The sequence below is a fragment of the Choristoneura fumiferana genome, chromosome 3 (assembly GCF_025370935.1).
Source record: "Choristoneura fumiferana chromosome 3, NRCan_CFum_1, whole genome shotgun sequence".
NCBI lineage: Eukaryota > Metazoa > Arthropoda > Insecta > Lepidoptera > Tortricidae > Choristoneura > Choristoneura fumiferana.
The window spans coordinates 6,585,321-6,603,657 of record NC_133474.1 but is presented as its reverse complement, the minus strand read 5'-3'; the positions used below and the strand labels follow the sequence as shown (position 1 = coordinate 6,603,657).

Below are 18,337 nucleotides of genomic sequence, written 5' to 3'. Positions count from 1 at the left end.
ATGCAAGTGGATTATCATAAAATATGGACAACTAAATGAATCAATACCTAGTTACTTATGTGGTATAAAGTACTATAAAGTAATCCAAAACAAACTAATATATAAATGCGAAAGAAGCTCTGTCTGTGTGTTTCTTCGGCCGTCTGTTATCTTTTCACGTCTAAACCACTGAACCGAAATAGATGAATTTGGTATAAAGATAGTTCGAGACTCTAGGAAGAACATTTTATCCCGGAAAATCGTATAGCTCCCGCGGGATAAACTAATTCTGATGCAGACGGAGTCACGAGTAGGTTTAATTTGTACCATATTCCTACGCAAAATAAAGATATTTATATTTGTAATGACTAGTTATTGAATAAATTCAAGTATTTTACTGATATTCACGTAAGTACAGTCACCAGCATTAATATCTGCCACAGCGGAGCGTGCAAAAATATCGACACGTCCTTCCGGCCCTAGAAATAGAGTCGTATCAGATATTTATGCACGCTTGTTGTGTCAGATATAGGTGCTGGTGACTGTACACGACGCAACAGCGACGATAATAAAATTATATATTTTGTGTAGAAGGTATACATGTACCTAGAGTGAGAAGTTACTTACATATTCTACTTCTCTCTATAACAACAAGAATCAACTGCAATGGCACTCATTTCATTCATATCATAAGTGCATTATTATTACACCATTATACCATTAAATAAACTAAACAAAACATGGACATAATAATGTTAAGAAACTTACTAAAAAAAAAACAATATGAATACGTACTTAATCATTCTCAGTTAATTTGGCACCTTAAGTATCCATTGCAACTTTAGTATGCAGTCGCTGGAATCGAATTAAATATAAAAGAGCAAGGAAGATGTCGCATTCCGATTAATCAGGTTAGTATTTGTCATCATAAACTGGTAGGGGCATCAAGTGCGCTTGCATTGATTTACTCTGCTTTGGTCCGGAGGATTTAGTCATTTATATAATATCACAATCAATAATAATAAAAGTGATGATGATGATGATGAATAACAATAAAGGTGCTACGGATAATTTTAGATTGGTTCCTTTAAGAATAACGTGCGGAGTAAATTTGAACTTGTCTACAGAAATTAATAAGTAAGTTTAAGAAGTAAAATCTTTATATAAGATTGAAGAAAAATGAGTCTAGACCGGTGTTGTAAAGACAAACTCAATGGTACCTTATTTGTCAGCATAGGGCAGAAGTACCGTTTGTGGCCACTGTACCATTTATGGCCATTTATTGTTTACATATGTAGGTACCCTACCTTTGAAATAAATTTATAGTAATAAAACATAAAAAAACTACCACCGGTTCGGTTTCAGTATAAACTTTTGAAAACTTACTAAACAAATTGCTTTAACACTATAAGTTTTTATATATCACTTGAAATGTCAACTGGCCAAAAACGGTACTTCTACCCTAGTTCAAGCACTGTAGCTGAAAAATATAGAATTGAACATGCGATGAAATCGTAACCCATCTACCTGTTTTGTTGGACTCTGATGCATTCCCGCAAGAACCAAACAAAGCATCACTTACCACTACGAATGAAGTACTAGCCAAAAGACATAAGGTAAACGTCCATGATTGTTTGATTTATGTGTTAATTACTTTGCAGAGATCCATACAGGTATCCATGTTATGAAGTACAACCTTGTACACTGCTACTCTTTTACCCACGTTGCTAGCGCGTGGTAAGGTACGCACAGGCTAGAAATTAAATGTTCCTGTGCCAAAGATAAATTGCGCTTATTGCTGTGCTAACAGATTTAGACCAGACAAGGCTTTCCTTTCATGCACCCAATGATGTATGCATTAGGTAAGTATATAGTTTTACGTAAACAAAGGGTGCTGGGTCTGCAACGATATATTTTTAATCAAAACAACGCAGTGCCAAGTGAAACAACTCGCCAAGATTTATAGGAACGCGGAACGTCCAAGACCGCCATTTATCTATTTTATTGCAATAAATTAAATAGTGAATCCATTTTAGATACGAAGATAAGCTATTGGACCCGCACAATGTAATCTTTTACTATAAATAGTATGACAGGGATTTGCATTTGACTTAGTCGCGGCAGGGCGGTTAATTGTGTACGTAGTTAAAGGGTTAATAATGTGCTATTGCCGCTATTCCGGCAATTTCATTGTGTATCTTGAATGGATTGCGTTTGCGCGGGTATTATAGCGATTTCAAGAGCCATCTCCCTTTTAATGGGCAATTATGTAGACCTCAGTTAGGTTCAAACCACCTGCGTTGCCGGTGTGATACGTGCATCCTGGTTTTTATAGTAGTTGCATTAATGTTTAATTGGTGGTTGGATTCATATAGTTCTTGTTTTGAGTTTTGAAGCCGGTGGCCATTTTAATTTTTGCCACTGTGATTACGGTTTGGAGATGCGTAGAATTAACATCAATTAAGAGGGGGTATAAACGTAAATAACCACTATTAGCATTTGATGTTCCCAGTAGTAAACCGAATTTAAATGATCTGCATGAAAGTGAAATCCTACTCCTACTAATATTAAAGGTTAACAGGAAGAGATCCCTTTAAGGGATAAGTTCGCCTTTGTACATCTTAATATCCTGTGTTCTGTTATTTTCATGTGTTTTAATGTACAATAATACAATACAATACAATTGCGAAAGTTTGTGAGTGTGTGTATGTTTGTAAAACGCCTTCTCGCTAAAACGGCTTCTTCTAAGTACGGTCAAGGACTTTAATTCATTAGCCACCATGGAACCTTTTCAAAGGAAAAGTCATTACGATTTTCCTTGTTAATTAATGCGATGTCACTATGACGTTTACTGTGAAATGGTTCCATTGGTGGCACATGAATTAAAGTCCTTGATCGTACACACATTTGTTGCATAAATCGGCGTAGCGTGAGCAAAGTACTTAGGTAGTAGCGGGGTCATTCAAGTATTACATAAGCAGAATTTTAGGGGCTGTTTCACCATCCATTGATTAGTGTTAACTGGCGGTTAGGGGTGATGCCGTCTCTATTTGTTTTGTTCGAATAGACGGAGACGGCATCACATTTAAACGTCGGTTATCGCTAATCAATGGATGGTGAAACAGCCCCTTAGTAATTTTTAACCCCTCCTTCCCCTTGTCAGAGAAAGTCAGCAAAACCCTACCCCCTCCCCCTATGCTTACGTAAACATTGGTACATATTTTTAAATCTATTCAGGTTTCTTTATTGTAATTGCAAAAAAAAAGAAATAATAATTAAATATTGCTGACGTAAGCACCATCTAGACCCCCCCAGCCGCCATGTCATCAAAAATAAGCAAACGAAAGACCCCCCCCCTTCCGTGCTTACGTTATAATTGAATGACCCCTTATAGTTCATTGGAGAGTCCACGTCTGACATGATGATGACAGAGCTTCAAATCGAGAGCGCAACTTGCATTTACCACATTTTTTTCTCTAAACGTAAGTTCTCACGAACGCGTCCGTAGCAGATAAAGTTCTCGATAACTGATACGAGTGTATCGAATAAATTAATTCGTTTGTGGCATGTGATTAATACGGGGTTCAGACGTGTTATCTGGACGGATTAGTGGCCCTCTCCGGAGAGAGTCTAATTGACATCAAGAGATACGGTTTATTAAAATAAAGGAGTTTTAATTTGATATTAGACGATATAGGGCTGGCGGGTTATGCAGTAGTTTTCAGGGCCAGAACAGGATTTTTTTGATTTTTAACGGACTTTAAGCAGTACTTAAAAGCCGTGGTGGCCGAGTGATTTGACCTATCGCCTCTCAAGCAGAGGATTGTGGGTTCAAGCCCCGGCTCGCACCTCTGAGTTTTTCTAAATTCATGTGCGAAATTACATTTGAAATTTACCATGAGCTTAAACCATTAGGGGGTTGCTATAACGGTTTTTCGATTCAGTGATTTGTTTGCAAAATATTCAACTTTTCAATAAACTCGAGCGCCGGAAAAAACGCCGCCAAAAAAGAGAACTAAAAAGTAAAAAAAATATTATGCACTACCTATCAGTTGCCCGCGACTTCATCTGCGAAGAATTCATTTATCCCTATCCCGCGGGGACTATGCTGATTTCCCGCAAAATTAGCATAAGTTAATTTAGTATAAGTACCTAGTAATATTTTTTTTATCTAAGCGTCGTCGGTGTCGGGGGACCGCTAAGGTTAACAGGAAACTAAAGTACAATGTTGTATTTTTTAAAGTATTAACGTTAGCGGTCCCCCGACACCGATGACGCTTAGATAAAAAAAATATTACTAGGTACTTATACTAAATTAACTTAGGCTTGTGTCGGGGGTTTTTTAAATTTTAAATTTAAGTTTTTTATTTCATGTTTTTTAAACTGGTATTTTTTTTTAAAGTGTACTACTCTCCTCTCGTGTCTCGTGTCTACTGTGTGTGTGTGTGTGTGTGTGTGTGTGTGTGTGTGTGTGTGTGGTGTAGGGGTTATAGCACGCAGCACGGATTGCTGAGGACCTGGGTTCGATTCCCAGCGCTGGTCTCTTTTTCTGGTTTTTCTGTGTATCCATGTCTCAGTTTGTGTTTTCGATGTACTAGTGAGTTGGATATCCTGGCTGCAGCATCAGGCCAAGAATTCCATAATCTTGCATAGTTACATAGCATACATGGGTGTTTCAAATTTTAGGTTCCAAATATGTTTGAAAGTAAAGTAAATACCCAATATATCAATCTGTGAACTTCCACAACATTAAGACCAACAAGATCTGTCATTTTTCCATCTTCATTACGTAATAAACTTACTTCAATGTACAAGTGTAAACAATTTAGTTCCGATTTTAGGTCAACAAACCGAGCAAAAACTATCCAAAGCAATGATTTAGGATGATTCACCTTTAATGAAATGATAATCATTATAAATCAAACATTATCTGGGCGAATTGATCGTTCGATGAATTAATACCGGGTCAGTGAGGAACTTTAGATGTTGCGATGTCTTATGAAGTTATGACTCAGGTTTATATTACAGCAAAAGATGGGAGTAGTAACAATAATATTTTGACGTCCATTAATTTAATATAGTCAGTTTGTTTACTTGCATATTTTCATGTCGCACAGAAATGGCCAAAACAGAGATTTAAACAAGGGGTATGACCAAATCACGCAGGATGATAATCCATTTTATCATTTGCCTACTAAAAATCAGTCATTGTCAATTCCCTGCATCTGTTTCGTGAAATTATGAAATCAGCCAAGAAAGACTACTTGTTTTTACAGTACACCTGATTTGTTTAGCGATTTGATAAAATCCCTGAAACAATTCAGCAAGTTGATGAATTAAACTCGTAAAGTCAGTCAACTCGTTTTTATTGTGTCATTAGACACGTTTTTTAAGCTAGCTTTACCTAAAACAGAGTTACAAAGGATTGAAATTGAAGATTAGACAGAGAAAAACATATATAGGATTCAGTTGTCAAATACCGTAGTCGGTCGTTTGCTCTATCATGCTTAACCAACCTCATTTATAAGTAAGTATAAATCAGTAGTAATATTATCATATGTATTAACTATTATCCTTAAATAGTGTAGTCAAAGCTATAGTTATCTAACCGTACCCAATTTTAAGTCAATGCGATCACTAAAAGTAGAAGTAAGTACACAACGGAGCTGAAATTCGCCTTGCAAGATTTGACCCAAATAACAAACATTGCGAGGTTAATTACATAAATAAAAACTCGTTAAATGGCAATAGTTTGTGACAAATATTGTACTAACTGCCTCAAATTTAATTAACCTTTTTGATACAAAAAAATAAATTAACGTTTCAAACAAAAAAAAATATAACTCGGCACATTTATGTCGTGTGTTATAAACACATCGCGTCTAGTGGTTATCACTTGAGATCGAACGTGGTCACTGACAAATGTTATGGTGCACCAACCAAGTAGGGTCCTGTTATTGTTTATTTATAAACTTTACTTGCCCAAGAGCAGCTTTTTCCGACTACCGAGTGACAAATTTATATTTTGTCGATCGAAAGAGACGCGATAGAATCGATACGCAGCGATTTATAGTGTCTCCGGTTGATCGATTTGGATTATCTGAAGTTATGGGTTACCTTGCTTGGGTTTACTGTTATCGACAAATTATTCCATTCTTATGGTTTTGTTTACGGGAATGCAACTCAGTGTCTCAGCGATGTATGTTGCTGTGAAATAAATTTAAAGGTCTACTTCTGGCCTGCTTGAATTGAGAATCAGCTGCATTAAATTGCCTCCAATGATGGCCACGCTGAACCCTTCGTTTCCTTAATTTACATTCTGGTGCAAGCAAGCACAGGAACTAGTGGTTAACGTTGTACTTATAATTCCAATTAGTAGCGATAATTTGTGGCAATTAGTTGCACTTAGGGCAGTTTTTGCGCGGGCCGAAACGAGCATTGAATCCCGTAAACGACTTTAATGAATTCCATGCGTTCGTTTTTACTTTTTCCAGTGAAATGCTCTGAATTTCGAACGGGTGACAGATTTAAAATTCTTACATTACACTTGGCCCTTTATTTTTTACCTGTGTTTGTTTTAATAATGCATGACATGTAATTATTTTTGCTACGACCTGACAAGAAGAAAAAGGGACAAAAGGATTTACGACGCTAAGGGCCTGTTTCACCACTTGTCGACTAACTTTAAGTGTCAGATAAAAGTAATGCCGTCTTTGTTTATTCGGACAAAACAAACAGAGACGGCATCACTGATATCTGTCACTTAAAGTTAGTCGACAAGTGGCGAAACAAGCCCTAAATGTCTGCATGTTATTTGTCCTTGTACGATTGACTGTTGTGTGTGTAAATGAGTGGCAATTTTAATATATTATAATATACGCTTAAGTGTATGATATGTCATTCAATGAGTTGTCACTTTTATCGAGCTGCCGGGCCACTTTAAACATGCAGTTAAATGTGAGCTATTTACTTTAATTCACTTTAAGTAGGCAACGTCGTGGTAAGTTAATGGTGCAACGCGTAAACGTTTCTGAAGCTAATTACTTATAGCTGTCCATCACTGGGGCAGCTGTCCTCGCAGTCACCTCGATTCCTCGAACCGTTTATTAAATTGGTGAATCTACATCCGAGCCATATAGGGGAACCGGGCGCCGGCAAAAAGCTCACGGCATCGCCTAAGTAAATACAAATTTCAATTATCATTAAATGTTTTATTTCATCTCCGATTCTTTATTTAAAAATGTGCGGTCGTACGCGGACGTTTATTTAATTGAATGCACATACTGATAGGTTTTTCCGAGCGCTACCGTCGGCGGTGGTCGGCTTTTTCCGTGTTGTGTAACATCGTTTCTGATGCGCGCGCCGCTGCGTCTTCTGCCGCGTCGTTGCGTGATTTACGATTGCGCACTTTGCGATTTTAAAACGGTTTTTCACGACGTTTGCGCTTCCAAGTCGATAGCCAATAAATCTGGCGCCAAAATGAATGAACTTACTGCGCGTTTTTATCCGTCTGATGAGTGGAAATTCTCCTTATAGGTACATCCAGATTCTTGCCAGTAATGCTTTCTTAAGGCAATTTATTGAGATTTCTCTGAATGAGTAACGGTAAAACTCGGCACGGGTTGCTGTTTATAGGTTCGCTCGTATAGGATTCTCATTCATTGGTGATTGATTTTTTTATTTTATTTTTGTATTTATCATCATCAGCCAGAAGACGTCCACTGTTGAACAAAGTCTCCCACTTAGAACGCTACAATGAATGACAACTCGCCACTTGCGTCCACCGGTTGCTCGCAACTTTCGCGATTTTCAGTCCACCTAGTGGGAGGTCGAGTGGGATGTTTACAAACACTTATCAATATTTTTCTATCAAGACCCACTTGTAGTGAAAACCTTCGACCGTAGTGTCGAATTAAATATCGCAGCAACACAAACGAATCCCATCCACGATCTCCAGAGCCTTTGTCAACGAAATTTTCGGCAACATCAAGTTTAAAATTAATGTTTTATGAGCCCAAAATCAGTTAAAAGGGGTTTTGTTCCAATTAAGGCCTGGCCGGGTTGCGCGGGCGCGTTGCGAATCGCTAATTGACGAAACTGGATAACGCGTGACGTCAGCAAGAATAATGGACTGTTTGAATTTGGAATTATTTTGCTCGCAACGGCCAGGATGCAAGAATTCGTTTCAAAGCCTGCAAAAGAGTGCAAATTAAGTAGAAAATAGTTTTTGTGCGTCTGAGAATCATGGATTCCATGTTTCTAACTGGAACGCCTAAATACGTAGTCCCTTGCGAGCCGTGCGATTTTCAGTTTGTGCTGCTGTATAGGCGTCAATCCGTCGCGTCTGTTTCCAAAATCGCAAGCAAGGCTGGGAGGTTCCAAGATAGACGAAAAATTCAAGGTGGAAAAAGCCTACCAGATGGTATCATTTAAGCAGGCGTGGCAAGACAGACGACCGATACTCCTTCTACGGAAGAATAATCTATGATAACCCAGGCGATGGACAGTCGCTCTGCAGGGACAAACATGGGGTACTAAAATCTCTACCCCTAACCAGAGGCCGACAGCGAACCTAAAAGATCTTTTTTACTCTTTCATCTTTTCTTTTCAAATAGAAACCTATTATTTAACGATAACATAAAGATTAGTTTCAGCATAAATAAATATTATTATTAAAACTCGGCCAATATAATCCTCGGTCATAGGATCAATTAAGTTAAACAACCACCCCATTAACTCGATCTCGAAAATTCCGCAAACTCACCGGTGCATTCTCGCCTTAATTAACACTTAAAGCCATCATAATCCGACAGGGAACAAAACCCGAACGTGAAACAAAAAGAGCACTCGATGTCACGTTTAAAAATGGGAACACATTTTTTTCCCTCGGACTCTTTTGTGTGTTTCTCACAGTTTAAAAGCATCTGAAGAAGCACGACCCGGTAACGCACCGCAGCCGATCTTATCGTATCGCGCTATTAGAGGGTCGGCCACATCACCATTGAGACATTTCGACACGTCCCTTTTTTGTTTAAAACCTCTTCAAAAGATGCTGCTTTAGGTCAACAATGACTCTTTATCATTGTCAATTTTGATCATTTACAATATTGTGAATCTTAGGAGACAAAATAGAATGATGTATAAGCGAACTGTCAAAAATGAAGTCGTCAACATAAAATTCTCACGACGAGCCGCCAGATAAGATGTTTTGGAGCGATGCGTCGCGTTTTTGCAGGATCATAACCACACTTTGTCGTCGCTACGCCGTCACCTGTAGACACGTTGTTGATATAAAACGCCAATAAACGTCACTTTTTTATGAGGCTGCGTGGTGGATTCACGTCACGTGCGCCCGCGGTCAGATCGTATCGAGGCATGCTCGCCACCCTGCTGCCCTGACGCGCGCCATTCCCTCACGTGACGCCGCCGCCATCCGACGCGTCATCTCACATCTCACACTAATCTCACCTACCATCCACTATTAACGCCCGAAGCGAAAACTTTTTTCCGACAATGGTCTCATTAGCCTCACAAACGTCATTAAATCGTTGACAGTGGTATATTGTCACAGCGTCACGTGCAACAAGAGCGCTAACAACGCGTGGAAGATCTCCGGGAAGCGGAACAAATCCGTGATCTATCCCGAATGCCATCCGTCCACAGTATTCTTTCAACGTATCCAACACGCACGGCAAAAAAACCAACGGTCCGGAATCATTATTATCTTTCTCCTTCGATCATCGATCGCTATTATCCTATTTAAAAGCCTCTCGATTTGTTCTTCGACTTTTTTTGCTTTCATTCTCCCGTCGGCGTTTCAATTCGAGACCCCAACAAAGGACAAGTTAAGAAAGATGTTTAAGTGTTTAGATACGCTTTTTCACAAATTTTCAATTTAAAAGGAATCATGTAGCTGAAGGGCCGGAAGGTGTCGTCACGGATTATCGGCACAGTGGATGTCCGAAATCATGTATAATGCATTGAGCAAAGTAACATTTTAACGCTAGCCCCTCGCATCTGTTGAGTAATCCAAGCATCATGACTTCATTTCTCATCATCGGCTGATCGGCGCTCGCATCACAAATTCCTCATTTCCCTATAAAGCTTTATGGTGAATATGAAACCGTTATTAAAACGCGTGCAGCTATAAAGAGGCGTATAGAAAATTGAGAAACTGATGAATCTTAAGTCCAGGTAATTCCATTTAAGATATTAATTGGTTGAGGCAATCGTGTGGCGATGGAGAGCGCTGCGGACCCACACGTCGCGTGAAATCGCGGGCGCGGGAGCGGGGTGCACCTGGCCAACTAACAATCACCTTATTATTTGTTGTCTCCCATCCTCCATGCTCGTAAATTTTCACGTCAACGTGTGCGATGATTGTGGAAAAAATAAGGTCGACAAAGCCTTTTCACACCCGAGGATCTAGCGACGGACTCTGTAAATAGAATGCGTCGAGCGTCCGGTGGGTCTGTATATAATGTGCGTGAATAATTTTTCGTCGTAATAAATTCGGATTGTAATGGTTGATCGCGATTGGTTTGAGAGTTTAGTTGCGTTTATTAATATTATCTGGCGGAGTTATGCGTCGCATCGAACTGGTTTTGGCATTACGTTGATTGCTGCCACCTACTCTCGGACGAAGTTCGAGATGTCCGAGATGTTATTCGGTGTCTCTCCATTAGCCACAAAGCCTCATAAATAAACTGCTCCGGTTTGTTTTTTGTCGTTTATTTAATTCTTACAACATTGTTGTTCTTTCGTGTATGAAATTAAAATATTGGACGTAGTAATGTTAGTTAAGTTATTATTCCCGAGACCACCTACTTTGGCTAGCCAGCTGGTAACATTATTTGAAACTTAATGACGATAAGGCTTTAGTATTAACTTTGACAGTAAACTGTGATTTAGATGACGACTAAAAATTCAGACAAGGCCGTATTGCCTAACGATTCTGCCGCTCGCGATCGCAATCAAATGTCATTGTCATTGTCAAAAACGCTGGCAATACGGCCTCTGAATTTGTATTTACGTTAATCATATTGTTTTACACGATATTTAGGTCCGCCATAGGCAATAATTAAATTTAGATTGTTAGAAATGTAACTTGTTGATTTTGTAATTTGTATAGGTACCTACTAACTTGGTAGTGCTAGTGGCTATTGTAGAATCAATTACAAACTTCTTGTAACAGAAAAAAGCCGTGGTGGCCTAGTGGTTTGACCTATCGCCTCTCAAGCAGAGGGTCGTGGGTTCGAACCTCGGCTCGCACCTCTGAGTTTTTCGAAATTCATGTGCGGAATTACATTTGAAATTTACCACGAGCTTTGCGGTGAAGGAAAACATCGTGAGGAAACCTGCACAAACCTGCGAAGCGATTCAATGGTGCGTGTGTAGTTCCCAATCCGCACTGGGCCCGCGTGGGAACTATCGCCCAAGCCCTCTTGTTCTGAGAGGAGGCTTGTGCCCAGCAGTGGGACGTATATAGGCTAGGATGATTATTAGAGCCTCAGCTAAATCAAAGGTTTCACAGGATCCACGCTCAGAATTCCTTTCTCACGTGCTCAGAAACTTGGACACATCGGTTACTGTAAAGCTAAAAAAACTGCTGAAAACAGTTCAAACTTACCCCTTTTCATGATCCCACTAGTATGCGGATTGCTGCTTTTCACAGCCAAACTGGAACAGTTCCACCGATGCCACCTGAACTGGTGCTGACATTCCTTGACCGCTAGCTGCAGACCCTCGAAGGCTATTGCGGCTGCATCAGGTGATTCGTGACAGATGGTTCTTTGTTCTCTAGTTAGCCCGCCAACTAGACGGCACGTCAGGGCTGAATTGAGGCGGAGGTGGTTTGGGAGCATGTTGTCTCGGGAGCTGTTAAAAAAACAAGTTAAGTAAATCACTTTTAAAGCTTGACACTCTTAACGTCCAAAGGTATAGTTTTGATAACTATGCCTGATAGGCCCTGAAATTTCCTTCCTACTTATAAAGAATTATAGATACTTTTTCTTGACAAAAGACTCAGTTAAGCATAATAATACACACCATGAAATAATAATAGAAATGCCCCTAGTAGTTCATAATTAAATTTCAATTGTTACACTACTTTTAATGTAGTACATAGTTGAATGATGACATTAATAATAGTATTGAAAATAATAATTTGACATTGAACATTACGAAAATTCACAATAAATTCTTATTATATTAGCATTAGTATTATGATGACATCACTCCTCTAATCCGTAGATATAATGAATTATTGGAGTAAAATAGTTTAAGGATTATCATTTTTATACCCTAACAGGGTGTCGTGTACCTACTATTTAATAATATGTCACCTAATGTAATGAACATGACTTATAAATGAATAAATAAATAAATAATAATAATATCATGGGACACTTGACACCAACTGACCTAGTCCGAAACTAAACAAAGCTTGTACTATGGATACTAGGCAACGGATAAACATACTTATATAGATAAATACATACTTATATACATATTAAACATCCAAGACCCGAGAACAAACATTCGTATTATTCATACAAATATCTGCCCCGGCCGGGAATCGAACCCCGGACCTCAAGCTTTGTAGTCCGGTTCTCTAACCACTAGGCCATTCGGTCGTCTGTACAAGTATTATGCGTAGATAGATCCGTACTGTAGTACAGTCACCAGCACCAATATCTGACACAACAAGCGTGCATAAATATCTGATACGACTCTATTTCTAGGGCCGGAAGGACGTGTCAGACATTTTTGCATGCTCCGCTGTGGCAGATATTAATGGTGGTGACTGTACTTGAGAAACCATCTAGAAGAATTTATTGAATCAGGCGTTACTTTGCGGAGGTCCATATCAATGAACTTAAAGAATTTCCTTGCTCACCCGCGACCTTACGATAGCTAAGCTATATATTTTAGCAGATGAAATAGCGGCACAGCTAAATACTTTTTGTCGGTCAAAAGAAATGTTAGGTTGTTGCCTAAATTGTTTGGTCTTTTTTACCAACTGTGACACCAAACTGCTGAATATATAAATGCAAGAATTCTATATTTTTTAATATTATTTTAAGAATTTGAATTGTAAGCAGCCGTTACGCTGCCCAAACTTTGCAAGCTTTCCTTCAAACCGTAGTTTTTAAATTTAACGTAAGCTCAGTGCTGCTGCTGAAGCCTCCCTGCACCCCTGCGCTAATCTGAAGGCTAAGTACGACAGTGATTCCGGAGGAGCTGAAGACTTCGAGCCAACGGTGCCCGTTACCGACGCCCTAAGATCCTGCCCTGCAGCAGGCGAGGAGTTCTCAGGTGAGAGCTTCCTACAGCAGCTATTCTTTCGAGTGCTTTTTTTTTATTTTATTTATTAATTTGTCGCGTGACGCCATATTTTGCTTCCGGTACGTTCCCTCACCATCCCGACTTTCCTCTCGTTGCTCTTTCGAAATTCTTATACAGTCCACTTCCCCTTTCTCGCATATTTTTTGGTTCTTGCATGGTAGTTGAATACCATTTCACATTTTTTCATCTAGTGATACCTTAACGATCCATTCGTGAAGCTTGTAAAACACCTAAAATTAAGTGACACCGTACAACTTCAAATAACCATTTAACTATGAACCTATACCCAAATTGCATAATTAATTTAAGTTTTCTAATAATATTAGTATCACCACTAATTGGTAGTTTCTCTTATAATAAACTTGGTTGTAATTAATTTATTCAAAACAGATTATAATCAAACGAGTTTGGAATAGTTTGTGAATACAAGAAACAATTTGTTCAACAGCTACCGAGGTTGGACGAATGTTTGTTCAAATATTTATAGAAGTATTTCACGATGGCTAATAAGCTCGGAAAGTATTTTAATTAAATGTTGTTTTGGTGAATATTCCGAGCGGGGAATTCTCGGTTATGAATGCTCATCGAATAATTTTGTTGAATAGTTGAGATGAGACGGGAGCGTGGACGGAATTTATAACTCTGTGTGGACGCAGTTCCCCAACAAAAAACAAATCTGACTAATTAAAAGACATTTTTAATTAAAAACTGTCAAAAATTGGAAGTTAAAATAATTATTACAAAAAGTTTATTTTTCCTTTGCCTTAAGCAAAAGCGAAAACTTCTCACACTACAATATGAAATAACATGTATTTTACAGTGCCGACCTACCTAAAAAGCCTAACTAACCTAATTTCTTAAAGTATACCTAGTACCATCCACGAAGACGCGTGATTTTGACGAAATTAGACATTAATGACATTGTAATAAGAACCACGGCACGCGTCGTCGTGAATGATTCTACCTATACCTAAATATATTACTGAAGTCATGTGACAGTTCTTTAGTAAATTATGTCTGAGTCTGAACTCGAAATAAGGTACTTATACTTCAGAAGGGCGCAGGCAGGATTATTTTTGGGTGGGCACATCGCATGTTGCATTACATTATACTTAAGAAGGTGCATTTATAGGTTTCATTCTGTATGTTCAGTCTTGTTCTATACAAGGCGTTAATTAAATAACTGAAAACCAGAAAGTAGTTTTCTCAGAATCGAGAGTAGAATCGATCACTTTATGTTTTCAATTAGGGTTATGTTTGTGTTTTTAAATCTTTTTTTGTGCCCAGTCTAAATGTTACGGGTGCGTACGCCGATTAAATGTTTTAGCGAGGTGGCATACTACTTAGACAATTTAATACTGGCCGTTTTGCTGTCAATTTGACTTTCTTCCAAAAACGGAGAAGCGCAAAAAGAATACTTACAAATTAAAGTGCACAGCTAAAAATCAAGTAGAATTAATGACTAAGCAAAACACACGAATATTTTTTGAAATACTGAAAGTATTCAATAATAAATGCAATCAACTAACTTAAAATGAACAAAAATTTATGGGGTGTCTGAGTTTTACAGTTATTTAGTTAACACCTTGTTTATTTTCTCCATCCCAGCACCCTTAAAAGACACCGAGAGAATATGTTTGAAATATGTTGACAAAAAAGTAATATGGCGTATATTCAAGTCATAATACAAAATACTAAGAGTTTGCCTAAACAATGACTCCAAACAATCGATGGAACAGAACAATTAATGTATTTGTCCTTACAATCTTATCGGTTGAAAAAACACTCGTTCCAAGTTAAACACGGTTTTCCGTCGGCTCTTTACATAACTGCGGGTTATCGCGCGCTTCTCACGCCCGAGGAATGCAGCCTTCGGGCAGGGCGCGTAACGGCACATCGTCTGAAATTATTTCTATCATAGACGAAATATGGGCCTTGTTTCTATAGATTTTACTAATACGATTCTGAGCTAGTTAAGTTGTATCATACTCGTAGATATACGCTGAATAAACATGTAAGATGCAAGGCAAGTCTTGGCAAATACCTTTTATTGCGCGGAGATGGCGAGATAAAAGAAGTGAATTTTTCATTAAATGACAAAAAAAAAACAAGGAACGCGACGTGTTTATTTAGTTTTAATTTATAGGAAACAAGGCTATGATCTACTGTAACCGTAAAATAATGAATTTAAGCGGTCAAAATGTATTTTTCCATTCAGTAAGTACACAACTAACATTATTTGAGATATATATTTTGCTAAGTTATTAAAAACACTGATTCGGTTTATCAAGCAAGTTAGACGGAGTCAGCAGAAGGTATCTCTGATGAAATACAATAACAAATAATTACTTTACTCCTACAGTAGGTACAACCCACGGATATTATTATTAGCCTATTAATTCTGTCCACACTTCCACTGCTCTCTGTCCACTGCATACAGGGGCCAGGCCACGTATAATCAGAATAAAAAGGATCTAAGAGTACCATGATCCAATTAAAACAGCACAAAGCTCTATATAATTGCCTCGAAAATACCTTCACTGGATATAAAAACAATAATTTCGTCTTGGCCGGTAAAAAAATAATAAATCTCATGCCGGCCGTCTGATGAAACGCTACGATCCGGCCAGAAAGGTTATTTCAATACAAATTACAGCTACTTGCGTTGCCTCTCTTTGCATGCCGACAATTCTGCAAATACTTTTCCCTTCACAAACTTCAATTCAGACAAAGTCGTAGAGCTTAAACTTTATAATAAAAATTCAACCTTACATCTACGACTAAAGGTATCAAGATTAAAGCTCGCTTTGAAGCGCTAAAGCCTTCAAGTTATTTGCTGCTTCACTCTGATTGAAATTCCGTGTACTAACAATGTGCTGTGTAGTTGATACCTATTTGTATTTTATAATCTATGCTAAAGGTTCAAGATAAACGTGATTTGTGTGGAGTATGTAAAAATGTTAGCCTTTAAGGCAATCGGTTTTCTCGATAACTGTTAAAATGTTCATAAATCGATTACATATTGGCTTATCTTTACTTGTGTCCGTTGCGGTCCATTAGTATTAATCTTTCTATAAAACATTTATTCGTTTACTATGAATTACCTACCTATATCCATCTAGTTTAGTCGTAACTTGAAACGACGCGACGCGGCGCCGTAACGTGAAACAACACGGCATCGGAGTGCGGCACTTTTTTTGACTATCTATGATTTTTGCTGTTGGTATTTCCAACGTGACAGATTCGCCCTGACGGTGGAGGGCGTGCTCGGCGACAGCCGGCATAACCTCTTCCAGCTAATCTCTTCTCGACTGGGTCCTGGCCGCCCGGCCTCGCCGGCGAGTGTTCATTCTAAGGCACAGAGAGTGCGGCAGTTGCTGCGTCGTGCATATACAAACATATACCGGTGCCGAACACTTGACGTATCCAATAATCCACATCAAGTAGCGTGACGTAACGGCAACGTGCCGCGCACCGTACCTACCGGCAACGTTTCACGTTGTAGCACCGCGCCGTTTCACGTTACGAGTGGCGATGTGACCAGGCCCATACAATTAACTACAAACTTGGTAACATAGTAGCTAATCGAAAGGTAACATTGTGGTTCATTAATTGTAATACTTGGATTTTAAAGGTTTAATAATATTATACTCGTAGTTTGCTAAAAGTAGCTCCGAAGCGGTAACTTTTCATGTGCTCTACCTGTGCCTACCCTATTTGGAAATACAGGCGTGATGTTTGAGTGTTGTATGTGTTTGTGTATATTCTTGTATATTATAAGTTTTTCGTATTTCTATAATTACAGCGTGGTTCCGTTTTTGTGAGCATATAATATTGTAAAGAGCAAAAGTATAAAAGGTCGTTTCGTTGATGCATTTTTTTAATTAATCAAAAGTTTTTATTAATTATGAATACATCACCTTATCCGAGCTCAGTCAAAAACATTTTGCAGAATATACATTTGCATTTGACTTCACTATCAGAATTTACGCATAATTTACACGTTTTCTTAAATTTAGCTCTGTCAACTTCAATCTAATACATTTATTTAAAATAATAATTAAATATTGGGAGTAATGATTGTTTTGAACACTAAACAGATTCAGCTTTGCGACATTCCCATAGATACTAAAGTCTCTGAGACTACAGACATTTTTACACTAGAACTGCGTGGTTGGTACCTGTTGATACCTTGCCAAATTTCCTGTATTTAAAGGACAAGAAAAATAACTCCAAAAATGATCCAATGACTACCTACACCCCAAAGTAGTTACAGTTACAGAAAATATCTTTTTATTTATAAGGAAACTCTTCTTACGCTTTTGATTTCTCTACAAAATTAAAATCAAACGAAATATATAGTTAATAACTTGACCAGCTAAATACGCGTTGAACTAACAGCCTATCTCGTACAATTTAACCGTATTTATTGCCTCCGCTTACTTAGGCTATTTGACGGTAATTCACTATTATGAATACTAATTACCTGGATAGCAGAATAAGGTTTAATGGAAGAGGCAAAATGTACGCAAGTATAAGTACGCTTCGTTTCTGCGTTAGGTATTAGGCGTAAGGAAGTAGAATTAAGTTAGAAAAATATATCGTAAGGTTGTAGGTAAGCAAAGTAATTGTCATAAGTTCATTGAAGCACCTCCGCAAAGTAACGTCTGATTATTGTAATTGCATTATCATGCAGACCACACATCCGTACCAAGTTTCAAGTCAATACTATTAGGTAACCATTAAAAAAGTCCATCCCGCGGAAATGATTATCTCACTGTCAGATTTTCACCGAACTTACGTAGTAGGCAAACTTCAATTGGATATCAGGAAGTGGTCGAAAAATGATTTGCGAATTTTAAAACCACTACAAACTTACATACAAACGTTGCAGATTAAATGAAAGATTAAAAAACAATTTTTCGTTTCTCCTGCTAGCAATTAAACTTCGTACCTATTTATGCTGGATCTAGGCGATATAAAATGACTTTTTATGCTTAATGCAAAAAGT

At 38.2% G+C, this 18,337-nt stretch overlaps 1 protein-coding gene across 1 annotated transcript in view; it reads right to left on the bottom strand.

Moving 5' to 3' along the window:
* Positions 1–18,337, bottom strand: part of Wnt10 (Wnt oncogene analog 10) — a 38,286-nt gene that overhangs the window by 15,795 nt on the left and 4,154 nt on the right. Inside the window, exon 2 of the mRNA XM_074085335.1 lies at positions 11,609–11,856. Coding sequence (XP_073941436.1) covers positions 11,609–11,856 — 248 coding nt within the window. The remainder of the gene's footprint in view (positions 1–11,608; positions 11,857–18,337) is intronic.